This window comes from Poecilia formosa, unplaced genomic scaffold (genome assembly GCF_000485575.1).
Source record: "Poecilia formosa unplaced genomic scaffold, Poecilia_formosa-5.1.2 Scaffold309, whole genome shotgun sequence".
NCBI classification, from domain to species: Eukaryota; Metazoa; Chordata; class Actinopteri; order Cyprinodontiformes; family Poeciliidae; genus Poecilia; species Poecilia formosa.
In genome coordinates, this window is record NW_006800248.1 from 488494 (window position 1) to 511111 (window position 22618).

The 22618-nt window shown below is 42.7% G+C and overlaps 3 protein-coding genes across 11 annotated transcripts in view; 2 read left to right on the forward strand and 1 right to left on the reverse strand.

The window, feature by feature from the left end:
* mtmr3 (myotubularin related protein 3) overlaps positions 1-5547 on the forward strand; it is a 35986-nt gene extending 30439 nt beyond the window's left edge. For 3 of the 6 annotated variants that reach the window (XM_007572854.2, XM_007572853.2, XM_007572855.2), the window contains one exon: positions 1548-1719. In XM_007572854.2, coding sequence (XP_007572916.1) covers positions 1548-1719 — 172 coding nt within the window. Of the gene's footprint in view, positions 1-1435 lie in introns of all 6 variants that reach the window. The other 3 variants (XM_016661070.1, XM_016661071.1, XM_007572852.2) reach the window with 2 other exon arrangements.
* Positions 1990-20483, forward strand: LOC103152423 (myotubularin-related protein 3-like). The gene is made up of 9 exons (XM_007572880.2): positions 1990-2108; positions 7727-7982; positions 8193-8363; positions 9730-9875; positions 10794-12258; positions 13065-13175; positions 13264-13352; positions 14640-14666; positions 16487-20483. The coding sequence occupies exons 1-9, from the start codon at positions 1990-1992 to the stop codon at positions 16656-16658; spliced, it is 2556 nt and encodes an 851-aa protein (XP_007572942.2). The 3' UTR covers positions 16659-20483.
* Positions 20484-21070: 587 nt separating this feature from the next.
* citb (citron rho-interacting serine/threonine kinase b) overlaps positions 21071-22618 on the reverse strand; it is a 61592-nt gene continuing 60044 nt past the window's right edge. For all 4 annotated transcript variants that reach the window (XM_016661066.1, XM_007572856.2, XM_016661068.1 and 1 more), the window contains one exon: positions 21071-22213. In XM_016661066.1, coding sequence (XP_016516552.1) covers positions 22190-22213 — 24 coding nt within the window. In that variant the 3' untranslated portion in view covers positions 21071-22189. The remainder of the gene's footprint in view (positions 22214-22618) is intronic.

A 22618-nucleotide genomic window follows, 5' to 3' on the forward strand; every position in this document is an offset into this window, starting at 1 on the left:
TGATTTTTTTGTTTTTTTTTCTTTTTTCCTTTTTTTTAAAAGTTTATGATAGAAATTGATTTGCTAATCAGAACAGAAACGGACTGCCTCAGCCTCAACCCACCATAGCGGCACATCAGCACCCAGTTGCCCCGGCAGCATGCTGCCCCCGCCCCCCCTCACATTCCACCCCCCTCCAGCTCCACAGCATGGCTCCCAGAGCTGCTGCCATCACTTGGTTGAAAAAAAACCAGAGACCCAGAAGTTGTTTTTTTTTTCTTTCTTTGTTTTATTCGGTTCAGTTTGGTTCAGGAAGCACCACAGTGTGTGTAGGTGTGTGTGCATGGCCTGACATCTGAATGTGAGCATGGGGATCTGAGTGTTGGCGTCTGTCTCGCTTACTGGCCAGTCTCTGGTTGTCATGTTTCTCTTGTCAAATACTGATTTCAACTGATTCTGTTTTTTTCTATTTTAGAACTAGAATTCAAGTATTTATAAAAAATAGATTTTGTTTTAACTGTACTACCAAGCAATAATTGTTTATAGTTGGAGCAAAGGTCATGTTTACTGTTAGAAAACAAAGTAAAACTGACTGAACAGATATTTTAAGCTGTTTTTAGCCATTTAAATGAGTAATTAGTCCAAGTAATCCAGCTAGCATTACAAAAACTACAGTCTCATGAAGGGCTGCAGCTGATGATTATTCTAACCATTAATCGATTAATCAGATTTTTAAAAATTGCCACATTCTGACAATTTTTTTTGCCATATTTGCAATATATTAAATAAATCCCTTTTTAAAATAAGAAAATAATAATTTTATTCCTCAAAATGCAACAATGTAGCATTCCTTTTTAGCAAAGAATGCATCTGAACCTAAAAACTACTTCTAACATCAACATGCTGCTTCACTTAACCACATGAGGTAGAACAAATTTACAATACAAGGTTTATTTTTTAATGAAAATGTATACAAATATATTATAGTTTTGTGTTCTTCCTTTTTGAATCAGTATCCAGCTAATGATTAATCAATTAGTAAATTATTTGACAATAATTTCAATAATCGATTCATTGCGATTAATCGTTTCGGCCGTAGTCTTGTGTGTTCTCTATAGAATGTGTTTCCTTACTGTTACCATGGTTTCCAACGTTCCCAAATTCTGCATGTTCCATGAAAGACAGAAGCTCAAAAGGCTTAAAACTCATTTTAGTTAAAACTCAGTTTATAATGAAAAGTTTTATTACGGTGTGTTTACTGATCAGAAAAAAAACAGAAAACTTTGAGTTTCTGATCCTGGCTATGAAACAAAGCGATGTGATTCCTCTGCCCGTCTCCGTCCTCATCTGAGCCGATAGTTCAGCCGTTCCTCTGCTTCGTGTCAGAACATGTAGTGATATTTCAGTGATGTTCCTGTGTGTTTTGTGTTCCTGCCTGTTTCACCGTGTGTTGCAGGTCCAAACGAACGATAACAGGAGCTGCTGATCGCTCAGACCCACCGTGCCTTGTTTAGCGTCAGAAATGCCTGCTAGCTGAGGACGTGATCGCCCTCTGTCTCCCTCTGCAGGAACTGCGGCAACGTGTTCTGCGCCAGCTGTTGCGACCAAAAGATTCCCGTGCCAAGCCAGCAGCTGTTCGAGCCGTGCCGCGTGTGTAAGAACTGCTACAGCAGCCTCCAGCTCAACTCCGCTCCTCTCGACCTCGAGCTCGAGAAACCCATCGCGGCAAGCTCCAACTGACGGAGCGCAGAGGAGCCGGGCCGGGTCAGGCCGGGTCGGGCCACCTGCCGCCGACACAAACGCACCGCTCAGGAGCACAGGAAGCTACGCAGAATGTCCCGTGTGTGTGTGTGTGGGGTGTGTGTTGCCCATCTGGAGTTTAAAGTGTATATTTTTAGGATGACATGCTGGCTACGCAACAAGAACTCTGAATGTTGGTGTCTGGAAGGGTGTGTATGTGTGTGTGTGTGTGTGTGTGGCAGTGAGGAAACTGCACTTCAAGGAGCGAGAATGGACTTCCAGGTGCCGAGAGAAGCAAGTCTCGGTGTGGAGCTCCGTACAGCCGACCGCTCCAGCACCGCGCCGCCACCCAGAGCTTCTGCAGACGTCACTTCTTACACTGAGCTCAAGTTTTTCCTCTGGACCGAGAAACAAAACAAACCAACAAGTGGAAAGAGAATCTCCCCGTCTCAGAAATCTTCACACAAATGGTGTAAAGAAATCCCTGGCACCATTCAGGCTCCACTGTTTTGTTTTTTCCTGGTTTGCACATTTTTCTGTCTAATTGGTTCTTTTGTTCCAAGTGAAATCTCAGATTTGAAGGCTTTGTAAGGAGCGTTAAACCAAACTATCTTGGTCTGGTTTCTACTAAAATGTCTTTCAAGTGAAAACTAATTTACAGGTAACTCTCCAGCTTGATGAAGGATCTTGTTTTAAGTCAATAATTCCTTAATATTAATGGAAAAAGTGCTGGTTTCATTATCAGATTATTTTACTTATAAAAAACATATTTAATCTGCCAGTGAAACTTGTACATTTTGATCAGTATTAAGGAATTAAAACTCCCTACATCTTGTAGGTTAATTTCTGTCTTGTTTCAAATGTACAAAGATATTTCCAGTAGAAACTAGACCAAAAGTACTTAAGAGTTTGTGTTTTTGCAGTGTGAAACTCTGTGAAACAGCAGGACTGAACCTTCAGCTCCCAGCAGGTGGTCAGTCTGCTGGTGGAAATCTGGACAGGAAGCGTTTGGGTGTTGCAGAAGTGACTCCTGCTGCTCTGGGAGACCAGCAGCAGGAGGAAGGGCTCTTTGTGAGATCAAGCAAAGCTTCTCTGCGGCACATCCGATTCAATGACCTCCTTGCACACACACACACACGCACACTGACGCACTCTTTTTTCTTTTTGTAAAATAGATGAATGAAATAATATATTCAGATACCTATATAGCATTTGAGAAAACTGTATAGAATTCTTGAATAGTGGCTCATTTAATTAGTCACACTTCTTTTTTTTATTTCTTTGTTCTCTTTTGTTAAAAATTGCACAAAAATACCTATATTTTGCATCCTGTCAGAAAAGGAACAGGGTTGTTGTTTTTTTTGTTTTTAATAGAGAAACAGGATGTCCTGTTTTGATGCTGCAGTGGTTTTCTCCTTTAAATGCGATTTATTATTTGGAGGTTATTTATTAAAGAGTTTTTGTTAAATTGCTGTTAGGAATCCAGATAATTCAATTGCTGCAGGATAATCAGGGGGGTGAGAGATGGTTCTGAACTGATTCTGACAGGCTCGTCCTTTTAGGATTGGCTGCGTTGGTTTAATCTGTCGGTGGGGTCCGTGAAGGGGCGCCATCTTGAATGAAACTTTCAGTGGGTTAGCAGTAGTCAGCGTCATCTATGCACTGAGAAAACAGTGGTCCAAAACAAACAGCCTGAACCCAAAATCAAAGCATCTCATCTTAACTTCGATTTACGACTCCATTCAAACCATCTCTACACACTACCTCTACTTTGTAATTGTTCATACACACGCACACCTGACTTCTAGATGCTCGGTGACGTTTGTCATCAACAAAGGCCTTGGTATTTTGTCATTGTTCAATACATTTTCTCCTGTTTTGCTCATTTTTAATATAAAAAAGGTACAGACCTCAAAGAATAGATTAGCATCCCAATGATCGTCTTTTTGTTGTTGTTTAGACATAGGGCTGGGCGATAAATTGATTTTTATTTTTTTTTTTTGTTTTGTTTTTAAAGATTAAATTTATGGAAAATCGAGATTTTTTTTCACCAATGGACTCCTTGAGTTTCCAAAGGTCAGTGATTTCATCGTGTTTTACAGCTTCCATGAATTTAGGTCAACTTCACCACAGAATGGCGCCAGACTACAACTTTTATTTATTTGTTTTTTAATTGCAAAAATAAAGTCATAAGAATACAGTCGAGGATAGGGTCGTAAAATTAGGAGAATGTAGTAATTTTATAACTTCCCCGAAAAAATAATAAAAACTTAAAATGAGGAATGTTGAGCACGTGAAGTTCTACTTCAATGTTGTTTTTTCTAATCAGGAAATGACGCATCAGCTTAGACTTTTAGCAAGACTTTGAAACGATTGAGTTTATTTATAAGAATCACACAGACTGATCTTTTTAACTATCGAAGCTTTTTTCTCTATGACGACCCTCCCCACGTAATTTAAAGACGTTCGTTTGGTTAAAAAAACGAGTCGTTTTTTCCCCGCTAATATTATGACTATTCTTGTAATTAAAAATTCTCGTAGCCTGATACTTATACTCCGTCGTACATCCCACAGAAGGCCTGATTGAAATAAAAGCCACTTTTTGAAAATATTTTTATTTCCTTTGTAAGACCAGAAAGCGAGACAATAAAATCAGTGTGAAAAGGAACTGGTATGAAAATAAAAATCTGAGATTTTGTATCCAAGTCATATCGCCCAGCCCTAGTTAGGTGCGGAAGCAGCATGTTTATTTCGATCAGCTGAAGTGCACAAATGTATCTGATCTAAGAGAGTGTGGGTCCTGAACGCCTCGTGGTGCGTTTGCGTGTGAAAATGCTTGTCGCGTGCAGTGGACCTGCAGATAACAGTGCGTTAGCTTTCCTGCTGCCTTCCGGTGGGAGTGCCGCATGTGCTTTAATTCAACTGTGTGTACGCCCGTTAGCGGAGGACTCTTTTAATTTTAACATGTTTGAGATAATCTGTCATTCTCATTCCAAACTTTTGTTTATCACTATATAACGTGTTTTTTTTTATTTTTATTTTTTAAACAATTGGTCTAAGGAACAAAACGAAATGAAATATATTTTCTGACTTTCAGAGGCCTTTGTGAGGCTAAAGCTCTTTAATCTTCCCTCACAACATCCGATTTCCTCCCCGCTGCAGGCGTAAGGAGCCGCCATCTTATCTTAAACAATCCATGAATGTGAACTGTCTATATTGATGAATATTGCACGACATTAAGTCGACACTGCCACAGATCAGCTGCGACTGAACGAGCGCTGTGCTTCTCAGTATTGAAAGGAGCATGGTGAGAGCTGGTGCTATGTGTGTAGGAGTGTCGCTCAACACACTTGTTGCTGTACCTTCCCCGTTTCCCTCCCCCCCATTCCAAGAAGTCCTCTCGGTCTGCAGATGTTTATCCTTCTCAGCTTGTGCCGACATTCTCTATCGGAGGCTTCGCTGCAGCGGCCCAGTAATCACTGGACGTGTGTGTGTGTGTGTGTGCGCTTGTGTCAGGCATTGCTGTGAGAGACTGACTGAGTGAGTGGGACTCTTTTGGTGGAGACTGGTGCCAAGCAGTTTATTACGGGTCTCTCACAAAGGGATCAGTCATGTTTTGGTTGGTTTTACTTCTTTTTTTCTTTTCCTCTGTGTTTGATAAGCACTTTGAACCTTCTGTCTGTCAGAGGAGTGTGTAGCTGTACATAGCAATTTCCTGTAACAACAAGTGCTCCTTGTTCAGTCTGGATATTTAGTTTTGTTGGATTTACTTTATAGAGCATTACATTGTTGTAGAATTCAAATGAAAAATAAACTAGCTGAACCAAAGCGGTGGGTTTTATCTGATTCCTGCTTTCACCGACACAATGACGTCCCACGTGCCCACAGGAGCTGCAATTAGCAAACACCTGGTGGAACTGGACCGCCTGACTGCTGACTTTAAGAGAAATATTTCTTAATCCAATGCTTTGTTCCACTTAAACTCAGAACTCCAACTTCCCAGTCCAAACAAAAGAAAAAAAGAAAGAAAATAGAGGGAAATAAACTGCATCTCTCTCCAAAGTCTGAGAGCTCAAATTGCAAAGTGAAATTTCTTTTGTATATATAAAGTGGCACTGTGTCCCTTTAAGGGTTTTCCAGGCCATTATATGAAAACATTTACATTTCTTTCTCTGTTCCAGCCGTGTTTGTTAGTTGGTCCATTCATCTGTTTATCCACCATTCAACCCATTTATCCACTTACCCATCCATTCATCTGTTTGTCAATCTATCCATTATATTTGCTCCTTAATATTTCGAGTCAAACATCAGCTGCAAGTCTACAGTGAACATGTACATTTCTAGTTAACAAAAAAAGTCTGGAGTTATGTTGGAACCCTGTGAATATCTGCTGGTGAATCAAAGACGACAACAGATACTTTGATCGTGTTTAATGTATGTTCTCTTGTACAGCTTTGGAAATCAAGAAAATCTTAAGTTACTAACACCAATGCCTACTTACCGAATGCAAAGTCAAGTGGATTACATGACAAAAAGAGAACAACCAAGAAAAAAAATCAAGATCCAAAAGCAACTAATGCTTTAAGTAAGTCATGCTCACTGATGTTGAAGAGTGAAGGTGTTCTTACTGGCCCAAAGAAACAACACGGGGAGAGGGGAGGTGATAACCCTGACGGTTACTAGACTTCATATCACAGCACAGAAACGGGACATCTGTACCACAATCGGCAGCGGTGGCAGACTAAGAGCAAGCTGAGGCGGCTGGACCTGCTCGACTGTGCAACATTCGGCATCAAGAGGCAGAGCTGCATGTTTCTTTATCGTAGGTTTGCTAAAAAAAAACACCACAAAGAACAATCGGAGCAAAAACATTGCTTACTTGTTTTAGTAAGGCCGGACAACGACGGTCAATAAAGCAGTCATATGCATGTAAATATCAAAGGCTAGTTAGTGAAGAGGACCTTTCAGTTTGGTCTGAAGTAAGAAGACTGGTCATGTGACGAGAGCAAGTCTGTAACTACTGTTCAACCTGATCTGTGCAAAGAGTTGCCCCTCAGAGCTTTCTCTAGGTAAATAAAATCTGGTCTCACTCTCAGAGCAGAGAAGGAAAAAAAAACATCTTAAAGTCATAATTCATAATGAGAGGATTATATTGTTTCTTAGCCAACAACATTACGAATCTCCCTGCAACATCTTTAGAAACTCTTTTTAAAAAAAATAGACATGGCTTCACCAGCCGACTGTTCCCTTTATAAAAACTCACACGTATTATATGTACAGCGGATTAGATAAGAAAAGATTCTCACAACCTGGAGAACAGCGCCACCTCCCTGCCAACCAGACCTACTGCGGGGTAATGTCCATGAAAGCACATGTTGGAATGAGGATTGTCACAGGAGACTCCTGCCGCTGCGGTGAGGCTGAACCAGGAGCTCAGGCTGCAGTATGTACAGGCGATGGCCTCAGACATGGTGGATCGCTGTGCTTCAACTCACACTGGAACCAGGGTTTCAGTCACTAGCAGCATGGAGGACTCACACTGATGACTGATCCCAGACCTGCAAACCAACAACACAGAAAAATATGACAGGAAAGTTGGATGGAAAATTGGGAGAAGCAGTTTTGACTGAGACAGGAATAAGTACTGCATTAACTTCAGGACTGGATGAAAACAGCTGTAACAAACATTTATNTTTGATATATATAATCATTTTTATAGCAACTGAAGGTAACATAATTACTTGATTGTGCTATAAAGAGGCACTATGCACCTGGAAAATATATAATATGGCCCCTTTGAATGAGATTTATCAATTATTTATTGGTGAGAGCTGGTTTAAGGAGCATTTATGAATTAGACTAAAAGGACCTTCACTGTGCCTTTGGTGGACAGACATAAATCAGTAATGCTGTATAAAAATGGAAGAATTTAACTTATTTCAACTTCTGCAAGTTAAAATGCTCACTTTGGCAGAATTTTCCATCCAAAATGCAACTTATGACACAGAAAGGGTCAGTTTTTTGTTTTTTTTTCTAGTTGTTTCCTACCAGTGAAAAGGTGTGATGCGTTTGCACAGGGCTTCCAGGTTTTGGTGGAAACGGAGTGGCTGGACTTTGGCCATAAGTTTGCAGACCGCTGTGGTCACGGGGAGAACTCTGAGGACCTGAATGAGCGCTGCCCCGTCTTCCTGCAGTGGCTGGACTGCGTTCATCAGCTGCAGAGGCAGTTCCCATGCTCCTTCGAGTTCAACGAGGCCTTCCTGGTACGAGCTCCTCTGCTAGTTCATATTGTTTCCACCACTTCTGAATGTCTTCCTGTCTAGAAGTGAGGATGGTTTTCCTCTAATCACCACACATCTCAGTTCCCTTCAGGGAGTGTTAATAACACTAAGAGAACTTCTTTTGATCTGTACACTTGCGATGGATTGTTTACAAGCCTATGCATGTCAGCGTGTGTGTGTGTGTATGTGCAGGTGAAGCTGGTGCAGCACACCTACTCCTGTCTGTTCGGCACCTTCCTGTGCAACAGCGGCAAGGAGAGGGAGGACCGACACGTTCAGGAGAGAACCTGCTCTGTGTGGTCGCTGCTGCGGCCAGCCAACCGCACGCTGAGGAACATGCTGTACTCCTCCCACTCTGAAACCGTACGTCTCACCCGCTCATCTCCCCCAGGGGCCGGGGCCTCGGCGCTCTGCGTGTTTTCACCCTGCATCTCTAGAGGCCTCTTTCAGTCCATTTCACTCACAGGAACGTTGATTAAAGCCCAACAAGACGACTCATGAGAAACGTCTTAACTGTGGAGTCCGGAAACAGACGGGATGAAACCATAGTCTTGACTTTCACAGCGTTCTACATTTATCGCTAATTGTTCTGCTTTCAAACTTGATTTAAAGTCTTCCAAGTGTTGCATTGTTGTGGTTGCTGTTATTGTAGGCAGTGAAATTCCCCCTTTAGCAAATTTGAAAACAATATTCTGACAACGCAGATGTGCTTGTCACATCTTGTTCAGACTTCCATCTGAAGGCTCCCACGCGCTCAGGCTTACTGTCCGCTCACAGTTGAGATTTCTGCATACGTTTCTCGTGACGGATTCTTTCATTTCATTTCCTAGTGGGTACCAGTAAGACTGGTACCCACCTAGCCCCATTTCTTTTCTTTCATGGCTAAAGTTTATATTTATGGCCCAGACCTGACCCAACAATCTTATTGGGTCAGATCAGAATTATTTGCTTAATCGTTGGGTCAGGCTTGTGTGGCGCGTTTAATGAGCCTGAAATACACAGAGAGAACCAAATGAAAATGCATGATATAAATCTACTTACTACAGTGTTGATAGTTGGACCTGTTGAGGAAATGAAGTAAGTAGAATGCAGAAGTTAATCAGACTGTAACAAGCGCAGCGCACAGCCTGCATGCGCGGCTCCACCCTGCTCTGCTGCTGCAGCAGAGATGTGATCTGTTCAGTCACACATCCCAGACGTGTGATTTGTACCCGACTCACTCTGCGGTTACAACAAGCGACAAGATGGAGCGGGAAGATGTTAAACTAAAGCTAAATATGGGAGAAGTTACACTTCTCACTTCAATAAAAACAATAAAATCAGAATTAAAAGAATATGTCAAGCTTACTTTTGGTTCAGGCGTCTAGTTGAAGTTAATTAGTCAGATTGGACTCTTACACAGTGCCTTGGGTGGGTCGGATTTTTCAGGCCTGATCTAAACTCTAACCAGGGCAGCCGTCACACACCTATGAGTGAAGCACAAAGAGCAGCAGTTGCTCTTTGTGCTACACTGGTTACGCTGACTCAACATTTTCAGGTTGGTGTTGCATACAAAACATTTGGCTCTGAACACCGTTTCCCACCAAGTAGTTTACTTTGCGACAACGCGTACTTTGGTGTAAAAACGGACCTTTTGCTGACCTCAGCTGAATGAGGTAAACCTGAGACTTTTAAGACTTCTGCTTTTATATCCCACTGATCCCATTTGCTGGGTTTGTTCTGCTCGCAGGTTCTCCACCCAGTTTGTCATGTGCGGAACCTGATGCTGTGGACCGCAGTTTACCTGCCCAGCTCCTCCCCCACCACTCCCTCCGACGACTCCTGTGCTCCCTACCCTGTGCCCGGTGCCAACCCGGAGGATGCGCCCCTGGGCAGGTGAGCCTGGCGCGTTGGCACCCGACCCCCCCACTTCCTGCTTCATGTAAGATAAACACAAACCGAGGACTCCCAACAGCCAGAGGGTCCCGGCTTAACAATCCTTCTGCTTCTTGACGTTGCTTTTACCAGACCTCACAGCAGCTTTATGTCGCCCAGCAGTCATGCAGTGCCTTGCAAAGGTTCCTCTGAAACTGCATTTAAATGTTGCAGTTTTTTGTTGTTTTCTTCTTTTTTTTTTAAACAGATACTTGGAAATAATTTATTGTACAGTGTTTCCCCTAGAAAAGCTGCTGAGCCTGGTGGAGACCACCAGCAGCTCACTGTGTTAAAACATGTGAAAAGTTGACAGGAAATTGGACTAGTTAGTGATGCGTTATTGGAAGACATCACATAATGGAACAGCAACTAAACATTCTTAAAACAGGCAAACATAAAAGCATTTCATTACAAAAAACATAATTTTATTTGCACCTGGATGAAGTAATCAGCTGATGGGTCTTAAAACAAGCAGCTTCATCATCCATCACTGTTTGTGGATCTTCCTTGTTCCATCAGATTTACAGATGTACCAGAAATGCACGACTGGAAAAAAGTGGATTAATTTATGAAGATTAAATGTATTAAATAAATTCAAATCTATTTCATAAAAAGTCCTGTCCCTAGTTAAGATATCTATAAATATTTCTGCAAGGCACTAATGGTCTTAATGATGCATTAAGACCATTTTGGGCTGCAAGAGTATTTAAAAAGACAGTCTGTGTTCCTATTATAATCTTTTGCCTTTTTCATGTTTTGATGAAGCTGATTGGTTGACACAAATACTTAATACTAATACTCTTTAAATCTTAGCCAGAAGTGCTGAGACGGTTTAATTGTGTTTTCACCGCTGAATTGTTTTCCTCATTTTCTGTTTAGACGAACAAAAACTCGCTCTTTTGACAACCTGCCCAGTGCGTGTGAGCTGGGAAGCACACTGGCTCCCAACCGGCGCTCCAGTGACCCGAGCCTCAACGAGAAGTGGCAGGACCACCGACGCTCTCTGGAGCTCAACATGGCAGTGGGCCCTGAAGGAGGGGCCAGTCAGGAGCCGCAGGCCGGCGGAGAGGGGCCGTGTACGGACGGACAGCAGTCAGAGCTGGGCGATGACCAGCAGCCCCGCGAATCCCAAGCCGCGTTCCAACAGGACGCCCTGGTCAGCCCAGAGGGGGGACCAGAGGAGGCAGAGCTCTCTGTGGTGGTTGGCATGGCTGAGGGGCAAATGGAGAACATCCTACAGGAAGCCACGCAGGAAACGGGAGCAGATTTCCAGGGGCAGAGACCTGCTGCTGCTGCTGCTCACACAGAAGTGAAGAAGGAAGTTGAAAGTGAGGGGGAAACTCCAACGATGGAGACGCAGAGAGAAATAGTTACAAACGGTCACCATCCTGACAACAGCGAGATGGAGGCTGAGGACGATGGGGATTCTGCTCCTCTGCCTTCACAGGAGGAACAGGATCTCCATCAGCAGCCGAACGACCAAACTCAAACACCAGAGGGCGCTGTGGAGGAGAGCGTCACCTGCTCTGCTGTCGGAGAAGAGTCCAACTCAGGAGAGCAGCCGCTGTCTGAATCCCATAGAGCTGTTACTAACGGCTTCGTGGGCGGGTCATCAGAGGAGCAGGACATAGATGAGACCGGTCCCGCCTCAGAACCCGAGCACGCCGCCTCAGAATCGGACGAGCCGCTGGACAAGAAGGCGTCCCTGATGGAGAGCTCCACAGAGACTTTAACCGAAGAAGCCTGCAGCAAGCTGGAGCTTCTTCCTGGACAGCCAAGTGTTTTACCCAACCGTCAGCCGCACGGCGACGGCAGGAGCCAACACCCCGGCTTCAGGAAGGACAGGGAGGCGGCCGAGCCCGGCTTTAGCAGAACTTTAAACGGAGGCAGCAAGCATGCCTCGGTCAGTGCCTTTCAGTCTGCCAGTGCTGAGCTAAGCAGGGAAGGGCTTTACAACGGAGACTGCTCCGACGGAGACCCCAGCGTAGGACCGCACTGGGCCAAAGGGAATGGGGAGCGGGCCCCGTTCAGCCGACAGGTGTCTCTGGCCAGCTGCAACTCCCTGGTCCTCCATTCACGGGGCATCTGCCTGCAGCACCGCTGCTGCCACGCCGCTCCCAGCCGGGCCGCCGTCAGCCCGGAACAGCCGACCCGCAGCCACCTGGACGACGACGGGCTCACGTTGCACACGGACGCCATCCAGCAGAGGCTGAGGCAGATCGAGGCGGGGCACCAGATGGAGGTGGAGACGCTGAAGAAGCAGGTGCAGGAGCTGTGGAGCCGCCTGGAGAACCAGCAACACGCTGGATCGCACCGGATCAACGGAGATGTGGGTGACGAACTGGTGAGACGCTGCTCTGCCTGTTACTCTTTAGAGAAAAATGTAACTTTCCATGCTGTTTTTATTAAAAATGTGCACAAATCTTTGTCTACATTCTGACAGTGTCAAAACCCTCCCAAAACTTTGCAGTTGCAGTCTTTTCATTAAGAAAAGACTTTAAAATCACACATGAATAAGCTAATTCACAGGATAAGTCATTAAAAATTATGACAGCCACAGATGTAAACTGTTACATGATATCTATTCATAATTCAGCTGTAGTTTCAGCGCTCATCATCTATCAGCCATCAGAGAAACATTGATGTCTTATTCAGGCGTTGGCACAATAAACCTCTTAAACTTTGGAGCAGCTTCGTATGCGGCATTTGATGAAGCTGTAGTTGGCGATTTTACAGAAGAGTTAGGGATTCTTCACTGTAGAATGATGCACAACTTTCTATGAGCTGTGCGAAGCTGTGACGGTTCTGGAGGAGCCAGCTGCACATTGTTCAAAACACATAAAAAACAAAGACAAACCATCTTTCTCCTACCACTTCCTGTTGTCGTCTCTGACGGTTTCGCCAGTAGACTCATCCAGCTGCTCGTCACGTGATTTGAGTGACACAAAAAGTGTTTCCATTGCAGCTTTGTGAAATACATGGATACGGCTACAAAACCACCTCATCCCAGCTCCAAAACTTTTTGCAAAAAAATATATTTTTTATTTTTTTAGAAATTGGGGTGTTTTTATTAAGCAAATGTATTTTTGTAATTTCAGTTTCCACAGTTTGATGGTGGATGTAACTCAGCTCCCGTCTCTTTCTGTCCAGACCTCAATGACCGACTCGGAGTACAATCTGGACCCAAACTGCTTGTCCCGCTGCAGCACGGAGCTCTTCTCAGAGGCCAGCTGGGAGCAGGTGGACAAGCAGGACACGGAGGTGAGCAAGAACCACTCCGTCACCGTGGAGACCACCCAGAACTCCTCCGTCGACGGGAGTGGTGAACGGCTCTGTGTGCTTGCTGCAGGTCACTCGCTGGTACCCTGACCACCTGGCCGCTCAGTGCTACGGCTGTGAGAGCCGCTTCTGGTTGGCCACCAGGAAGCATCACTGCAGGTGAGCTGGACTCCCACTGATCGCCTCACCTCCAACCAATCAGTACTGCCGGGATACCAGTGAGATATAACGTCCCGTGAATATCTCCTGTATTTGTTGAGCTTTTGGTCGTTGCTATAGAAACACTTTGACTGAAATTTACCCGTCTCAAATGCCCTGGCCAGGACATTCATTTTAAACATGTTATATTTAGTTGTTTCTTCCACTTCAGTGTTTCGTTGTGTCTGTATGCGACAGGCCACCACACAGCAGCGCTTGGTTGTGAAGTGGAAGGAAAAATAATACGAGATTTTAAAAGTTTGTGAAAATAATAATCAGGGATGTTCTTTATTAGCCGATATTAATCATTCACACAGATGTCTCTATTTATATTGGTCATTTTTTAATACATTGCTATCAGTCCAATGAATAAAACCAAGATTTGATTCTCTCATTCTCTCTTGTTACCGTTTGGTTCTGGACAGGATGAGCAGTAGGTTGGTCATGTGACTAACAGTGATGCAGCACAGGATTGTGGGAATTTACCTGAAGCAGAGATGTAATGGAGAGGTCAGCTGTTTTTTTGGGTTTTTTTGTTTTGTTTTTTTTTTTGTCCAAGATGTCAACAGGTATATATAGATACAATATCTGTAAATATTGGATATCAATATTGGCTCAGATTTTCTTACGGATGCGTCTCCAATAGGTGGACTTACCCCTCTGCTGTATTTAAAGCTAAAATGGTTTAATAAAAAAGCTGCTCTTTTTGTTTCACTTCATTAATTCACTATTTTCTCTTGGTCTGTTGCATAAAATCCCCTAAAAATTCATTTGGTTGTCAAGGTTCAAAAAGTAGAACTGCTGTTCCAAGAATGTCCTTTAATTACTAAAGATAGATGTTGTTATCAGACTGTAGCTTCATCTGTGGTAGAACACAGAACGTCTTATTGTACAACTTCTGGTTCCCTTTGTCGGCGCTGAGTAGTATGTTGCCATGGTGACTAGTTGTTGGATTGAGTTGAACTGTTTTGGAGAGGCATGATGCCCTCATATTCAGAAGGATGTTTCGGTGGATCGAAGTGCTGCCGTTTTGATTCGTCTTCATGTGAAATATTTAGGAAGCCTTGGTTTTTTGGGTTTTTTAGATAAAGGACCATGTTTGGTCAGGATGTGGATTCAGAAACGGCTGCTTGTCGTCACTCCTCCTAACCGAAGCGCTGAGCAGGAAGTGTGTTGTTGCTGTGCTCATGTTTTCTGCGCTGCTCCGGCAGCTCTTACCCATCGTCTGCCCCTCTTCCTCCTCTACAGTGGCAGAGAGGCAGTCCAGGAGGTCTGGTGAGATCCCGCCCAACCCTCCCACCGCTGTACCCTGCTCTTCCTAATCCTAATCCAAGCCCCTCCCCCTCACATCCCCTTTCTCCTCACCTGCTCCGTTTTGGTTGATTATTATTGTTTTTTTTAAACTGATCAGTAGCTTCACAGGGACACGCTGATTTCTGACAGCAGAGTTTTCGTCCTGCTGTACGGTTCCACAGAGTGTTTTGTTTTTAACTGGCTGTAAGTGAAAGCATGGCGCCGTGACCAGGCCAGCTGTGATTGGTCGAAGGCTGATTTTTTTGTTTTTTTTTCTTTTTTCCTTTTTTTTAAAAGTTTATGATAGAAATTGATTTGCTAATCAGAACAGAAACGGACTGCCTCAGCCTCAACCCACCATAGCGGCACATCAGCACCCAGTTGCCCCGGCAGCATGCTGCCCCCGCCCCCCCTCACATTCCACCCCCCTCCAGCTCCACAGCATGGCTCCCAGAGCTGCTGCCATCACTTGGTTGAAAAAAAACCAGAGACCCAGAAGTTGTTTTTTTTTTCTTTCTTTGTTTTATTCGGTTCAGTTTGGTTCAGGAAGCACCACAGTGTGTGTAGGTGTGTGTGCATGGCCTGACATCTGAATGTGAGCATGGGGATCTGAGTGTTGGCGTCTGTCTCGCTTACTGGCCAGTCTCTGGTTGTCATGTTTCTCTTGTCAAATACTGATTTCAACTGATTCTGTTTTTTTCTATTTTAGAACTAGAATTCAAGTATTTATAAAAAATAGATTTTGTTTTAACTGTACTACCAAGCAATAATTGTTTATAGTTGGAGCAAAGGTCATGTTTACTGTTAGAAAACAAAGTAAAACTGACTGAACAGATATTTTAAGCTGTTTTTAGCCATTTAAATGAGTAATTAGTCCAAGTAATCCAGCTAGCATTACAAAAACTACAGTCTCATGAAGGGCTGCAGCTGATGATTATTCTAACCATTAATCGATTAATCAGATTTTTAAAAATTGCCACATTCTGACAATTTTTTTTGCCATATTTGCAATATATTAAATAAATCCCTTTTTAAAATAAGAAAATAATAATTTTATTCCTCAAAATGCAACAATGTAGCATTCCTTTTTAGCAAAGAATGCATCTGAACCTAAAAACTACTTCTAACATCAACATGCTGCTTCACTTAACCACATGAGGTAGAACAAATTTACAATACAAGGTTTATTTTTTAATGAAAATGTATACAAATATATTATAGTTTTGTGTTCTTCCTTTTTGAATCAGTATCCAGCTAATGATTAATCAATTAGTAAATTATTTGACAATAATTTCAATAATCGATTCATTGCGATTAATCGTTTCGGCCGTAGTCTTGTGTGTTCTCTATAGAATGTGTTTCCTTACTGTTACCATGGTTTCCAACGTTCCCAAATTCTGCATGTTCCATGAAAGACAGAAGCTCAAAAGGCTTAAAACTCATTTTAGTTAAAACTCAGTTTATAATGAAAAGTTTTATTACGGTGTGTTTACTGATCAGAAAAAAAACAGAAAACTTTGAGTTTCTGATCCTGGCTATGAAACAAAGCGATGTGATTCCTCTGCCCGTCTCCGTCCTCATCTGAGCCGATAGTTCAGCCGTTCCTCTGCTTCGTGTCAGAACATGTAGTGATATTTCAGTGATGTTCCTGTGTGTTTTGTGTTCCTGCCTGTTTCACCGTGTGTTGCAGGTCCAAACGAACGATAACAGGAGCTGCTGATCGCTCAGACCCACCGTGCCTTGTTTAGCGTCAGAAATGCCTGCTAGCTGAGGACGTGATCGCCCTCTGTCTCCCTCTGCAGGAACTGCGGCAACGTGTTCTGCGCCAGCTGTTGCGACCAAAAGATTCCCGTGCCAAGCCAGCAGCTGTTCGAGCCGTGCCGCGTGTGTAAGAACTGCTACAGCAGCCTCCAGCTCAACTCCGCTCCTCTCGACCTCGAGCTCGAGAAACCCATCGCGGCAAGCTCCAACTGACGGAGCGCAGAGGAGCCGGGCCGGGTCAGGCCGGGTCGGGCCACCTGCCGCCGACACAAACGCACCGCTCAGGAGCACAGGAAGCTACGCAGAATGTCCCGTGTGTGTGTGTGTGGGGTGTGTGTTGCCCATCTGGAGTTTAAAGTGTATATTTTTAGGATGACATGCTGGCTACGCAACAAGAACTCTGAATGTTGGTGTCTGGAAGGGTGTGTATGTGTGTGTGTGTGTGTGTGTGGCAGTGAGGAAACTGCACTTCAAGGAGCGAGAATGGACTTCCAGGTGCCGAGAGAAGCAAGTCTCGGTGTGGAGCTCCGTACAGCCGACCGCTCCAGCACCGCGCCGCCACCCAGAGCTTCTGCAGACGTCACTTCTTACACTGAGCTCAAGTTTTTCCTCTGGACCGAGAAACAAAACAAACCAACAAGTGGAAAGAGAATCTCCCCGTCTCAGAAATCTTCACACAAATGGTGTAAAGAAATCCCTGGCACCATTCAGGCTCCACTGTTTTGTTTTTTCCTGGTTTGCACATTTTTCTGTCTAATTGGTTCTTTTGTTCCAAGTGAAATCTCAGATTTGAAGGCTTTGTAAGGAGCGTTAAACCAAACTATCTTGGTCTGGTTTCTACTAAAATGTCTTTCAAGTGAAAACTAATTTACAGGTAACTCTCCAGCTTGATGAAGGATCTTGTTTTAAGTCAATAATTCCTTAATATTAATGGAAAAAGTGCTGGTTTCATTATCAGATTATTTTACTTATAAAAAACATATTTAATCTGCCAGTGAAACTTGTACATTTTGATCAGTATTAAGGAATTAAAACTCCCTACATCTTGTAGGTTAATTTCTGTCTTGTTTCAAATGTACAAAGATATTTCCAGTAGAAACTAGACCAAAAGTACTTAAGAGTTTGTGTTTTTGCAGTGTGAAACTCTGTGAAACAGCAGGACTGAACCTTCAGCTCCCAGCAGGTGGTCAGTCTGCTGGTGGAAATCTGGACAGGAAGCGTTTGGGTGTTGCAGAAGTGACTCCTGCTGCTCTGGGAGACCAGCAGCAGGAGGAAGGGCTCTTTGTGAGATCAAGCAAAGCTTCTCTGCGGCACATCCGATTCAATGACCTCCTTGCACACACACACACACGCACACTGACGCACTCTTTTTTCTTTTTGTAAAATAGATGAATGAAATAATATATTCAGATACCTATATAGCATTTGAGAAAACTGTATAGAATTCTTGAATAGTGGCTCATTTAATTAGTCACACTTCTTTTTTTTATTTCTTTGTTCTCTTTTGTTAAAAATTGCACAAAAATACCTATATTTTGCATCCTGTCAGAAAAGGAACAGGGTTGTTGTTTTTTTTGTTTTTAATAGAGAAACAGGATGTCCTGTTTTGATGCTGCAGTGGTTTTCTCCTTTAAATGCGATTTATTATTTGGAGGTTATTTATTAAAGAGTTTTTGTTAAATTGCTGTTAGGAATCCAGATAATTCAATTGCTGCAGGATAATCAGGGGGGTGAGAGATGGTTCTGAACTGATTCTGACAGGCTCGTCCTTTTAGGATTGGCTGCGTTGGTTTAATCTGTCGGTGGGGTCCGTGAAGGGGCGCCATCTTGAATGAAACTTTCAGTGGGTTAGCAGTAGTCAGCGTCATCTATGCACTGAGAAAACAGTGGTCCAAAACAAACAGCCTGAACCCAAAATCAAAGCATCTCATCTTAACTTCGATTTACGACTCCATTCAAACCATCTCTACACACTACCTCTACTTTGTAATTGTTCATACACACGCACACCTGACTTCTAGATGCTCGGTGACGTTTGTCATCAACAAAGGCCTTGGTATTTTGTCATTGTTCAATACATTTTCTCCTGTTTTGCTCATTTTTAATATAAAAAAGGTACAGACCTCAAAGAATAGATTAGCATCCCAATGATCGTCTTTTTGTTGTTGTTTAGACATAGGGCTGGGCGATAAATTGATTTTTATTTTTTTTTTTTGTTTTGTTTTTAAAGATTAAATTTATGGAAAATCGAGATTTTTTTTCACCAATGGACTCCTTGAGTTTCCAAAGGTCAGTGATTTCATCGTGTTTTACAGCTTCCATGAATTTAGGTCAACTTCACCACAGAATGGCGCCAGACTACAACTTTTATTTATTTGTTTTTTAATTGCAAAAATAAAGTCATAAGAATACAGTCGAGGATAGGGTCGTAAAATTAGGAGAATGTAGTAATTTTATAACTTCCCCGAAAAAATAAAAACTTAAAATGAGGAATGTTGAGCACGTGAAGTTCTACTTCAATGTTGTTTTTTCTAATCAGGAAATGACGCATCAGCTTAGACTTTTAGCAAGACTTTGAAACGATTGAGTTTATTTATAAGAATCACACAGACTGATCTTTTTAACTATCGAAGCTTTTTTCTCTATGACGACCCTCCCCACGTAATTTAAAGACGTTCGTTTGGTTAAAAAAACGAGTCGTTTTTTCCCCGCTAATATTATGACTATTCTTGTAATTAAAAATTCTCGTAGCCTGATACTTATACTCCGTCGTACATCCCACAGAAGGCCTGATTGAAATAAAAGCCACTTTTTGAAAATATTTTTATTTCCTTTGTAAGACCAGAAAGCGAGACAATAAAATCAGTGTGAAAAGGAACTGGTATGAAAATAAAAATCTGAGATTTTGTATCCAAGTCATATCGCCCAGCCCTAGTTAGGTGCGGAAGCAGCATGTTTATTTCGATCAGCTGAAGTGCACAAATGTATCTGATCTAAGAGAGTGTGGGTCCTGAACGCCTCGTGGTGCGTTTGCGTGTGAAAATGCTTGTCGCGTGCAGTGGACCTGCAGATAACAGTGCGTTAGCTTTCCTGCTGCCTTCCGGTGGGAGTGCCGCATGTGCTTTAATTCAACTGTGTGTACGCCCGTTAGCGGAGGACTCTTTTAATTTTAACATGTTTGAGATAATCTGTCATTCTCATTCCAAACTTTTGTTTATCACTATATAACGTGTTTTTTTTTATTTTTATTTTTTAAACAATTGGTCTAAGGAACAAAACGAAATGAAATATATTTTCTGACTTTCAGAGGCCTTTGTGAGGCTAAAGCTCTTTAATCTTCCCTCACAACATCCGATTTCCTCCCCGCTGCAGGCGTAAGGAGCCGCCATCTTATCTTAAACAATCCATGAATGTGAACTGTCTATATTGATGAATATTGCACGACATTAAGTCGACACTGCCACAGATCAGCTGCGACTGAACGAGCGCTGTGCTTCTCAGTATTGAAAGGAGCATGGTGAGAGCTGGTGCTATGTGTGTAGGAGTGTCGCTCAACACACTTGTTGCTGTACCTTCCCCGTTTCCCTCCCCCCCATTCCAAGAAGTCCTCTCGGTCTGCAGATGTTTATCCTTCTCAGCTTGTGCCGACATTCTCTATCGGAGGCTTCGCTGCAGCGGCCCAGTAATCACTGGACGTGTGTGTGTGTGTGTGTGCGCTTGTGTCAGGCATTGCTGTGAGAGACTGACTGAGTGAGTGGGACTCTTTTGGTGGAGACTGGTGCCAAGCAGTTTATTACGGGTCTCTCACAAAGGGATCAGTCATGTTTTGGTTGGTTTTACTTCTTTTTTTCTTTTCCTCTGTGTTTGATAAGCACTTTGAACCTTCTGTCTGTCAGAGGAGTGTGTAGCTGTACATAGCAATTTCCTGTAACAACAAGTGCTCCTTGTTCAGTCTGGATATTTAGTTTTGTTGGATTTACTTTATAGAGCATTACATTGTTGTAGAATTCAAATGAAAAATAAACTAGCTGAACCAAAGCGGTGGGTTTTATCTGATTCCTGCTTTCACCGACACAATGACGTCCCACGTGCCCACAGGAGCTGCAATTAGCAAACACCTGGTGGAACTGGACCGCCTGACTGCTGACTTTAAGAGAAATATTTCTTAATCCAATGCTTTGTTCCACTTAAACTCAGAACTCCAACTTCCCAGTCCAAACAAAAGAAAAAAAGAAAGAAAATAGAGGGAAATAAACTGCATCTCTCTCCAAAGTCTGAGGGCTCAAATTGCAAAGTGAAATTTCTTTTGTATATATAAAGTGGCACTGTGTCCCTTTAAGGGTTTTCCAGGCCATTATATGAAAACATTTACATTTCTTTCTCTGTTCCAGCCGTGTTTGTTAGTTGGTCCATTCATCTGTTTATCCACCATTCAACCCATTTATCCACTTACCCATCCATTCATCTGTTTGTCAATCTATCCATTATATTTGCTCCTTAATATTTCGAGTCAAACATCAGCTGCAAGTCTACAGTGAACATGTACATTTCTAGTTAACAAAAAAAGTCTGGAGTTATGTTGGAACCCTGTGAATATCTGCTGGTGAATCAAAGACGACAACAGATACTTTGATCGTGTTTAATGTATGTTCTCTTGTACAGCTTTGGAAATCAAGAAAATCTTAAGTTACTAACACCAATGCCTACTTACCGAATGCAAAGTCAAGTGGATTACATGACAAAAAGAGAACAACCAAGAAAAAAAATCAAGATCCAAAAGCAACTAATGCTTTAAGTAAGTCATGCTCACTGATGTTGAAGAGTGAAGGTGTTCTTACTGGCCCAAAGAAACAACACGGGGAGAGGGGAGGTGATAACCCTGACGGTTACTAGACTTCATATCACAGCACAGAAACGGGACATCTGTACCACAATCAGCAGCGGCGGCAGACTAAGAGCAAGCTGAGGCGGCTGGACCTGCTCGACTGTGCAACATTCGGCATCAAGAGGCAGAGCTGCATGTTTCTTTATCGTAGGTTTGCTAAAAAAAAACACCACAAAGAACAATCGGAGCAAAAACATTGCTTACTTGTTTTAGTAAGGCCGGACAACGACGGTCAATAAAGCAGTCATATGCATGTAAATATCAAAGGCTAGTTAGTGAAGAGGACCTTTCAGTTTGGTCTGAAGTAAGAAGACTGGTCATGTGACGAGAGCAAGTCTGTAACTCCTGTTCAACCTGATCTGTGCAAAGAGTTGCCCCTCAGAGCTTTCTCTAGGTAAATAAAATCTGGTCTCACTCTCAGAGCAGAGAAGGAAAAAAAAACATCTTAAAGTCATAATTCATAATGAGAGGATTATATTGTTTCTTAGCCAACAACATTACGAATCTCCCTGCAACATCTTTAGAAACTCTTTTTAAAAAAAATAGACATGGCTTCACCAGCCGACTGTTCCCTTTATAAAAACTCACACGTATTATATGTACAGCGGATTAGATAAGAAAAGATTCTCACAACCTGGAGAACAGCGCCACCTCCCTGCCAACCAGACCTACTGCGGGGTAATGTCCATGAAAGCACATGTTGGAATGAGGATTGTCACAGGAGACTCCTGCCGCTGCGGTGAGGCTGAACCAGGAGCTCAGGCTGCAGTATGTACAGGCGATGGCCTCAGACATGGTGGATCGCTGTGCTTCAACTCACACTGGAACCAGGGTTTCAGTCACTAGCAGCATGGAGGACTCACACTGATGACTGATCCCAGACCTGCAAACCAACAACACAGAAAAATATGACAGGAAAGTTGGATGGAAAATTGGGAGAAGCAGTTTTGACTGAGACAGGAATAAGTACTGCATTAACTTCAGGACTGGATGAAAACAGCTGTAACAAACATTTATAAAAGTGTTGAACATGTTAACATCAGGGTGTACGGGATTAAATTACTGTAACATTAAGTTATAGAGGAAGATCATTCAAACTGCTGAAGTTCAAAAGTTTTCATGTCCCTTGAACTTTTACACATTTTGTCACTATATAACCGTAATGTTCTGGGTTTTTCCTGTGATAAAGTGATGCCCTTGTCATGTTCAATCAAGAGATAAATGTAAAACCAATATACATATATTGCAATAGACATGGTCAATATCAGTAGATAATATGTCTGATAGA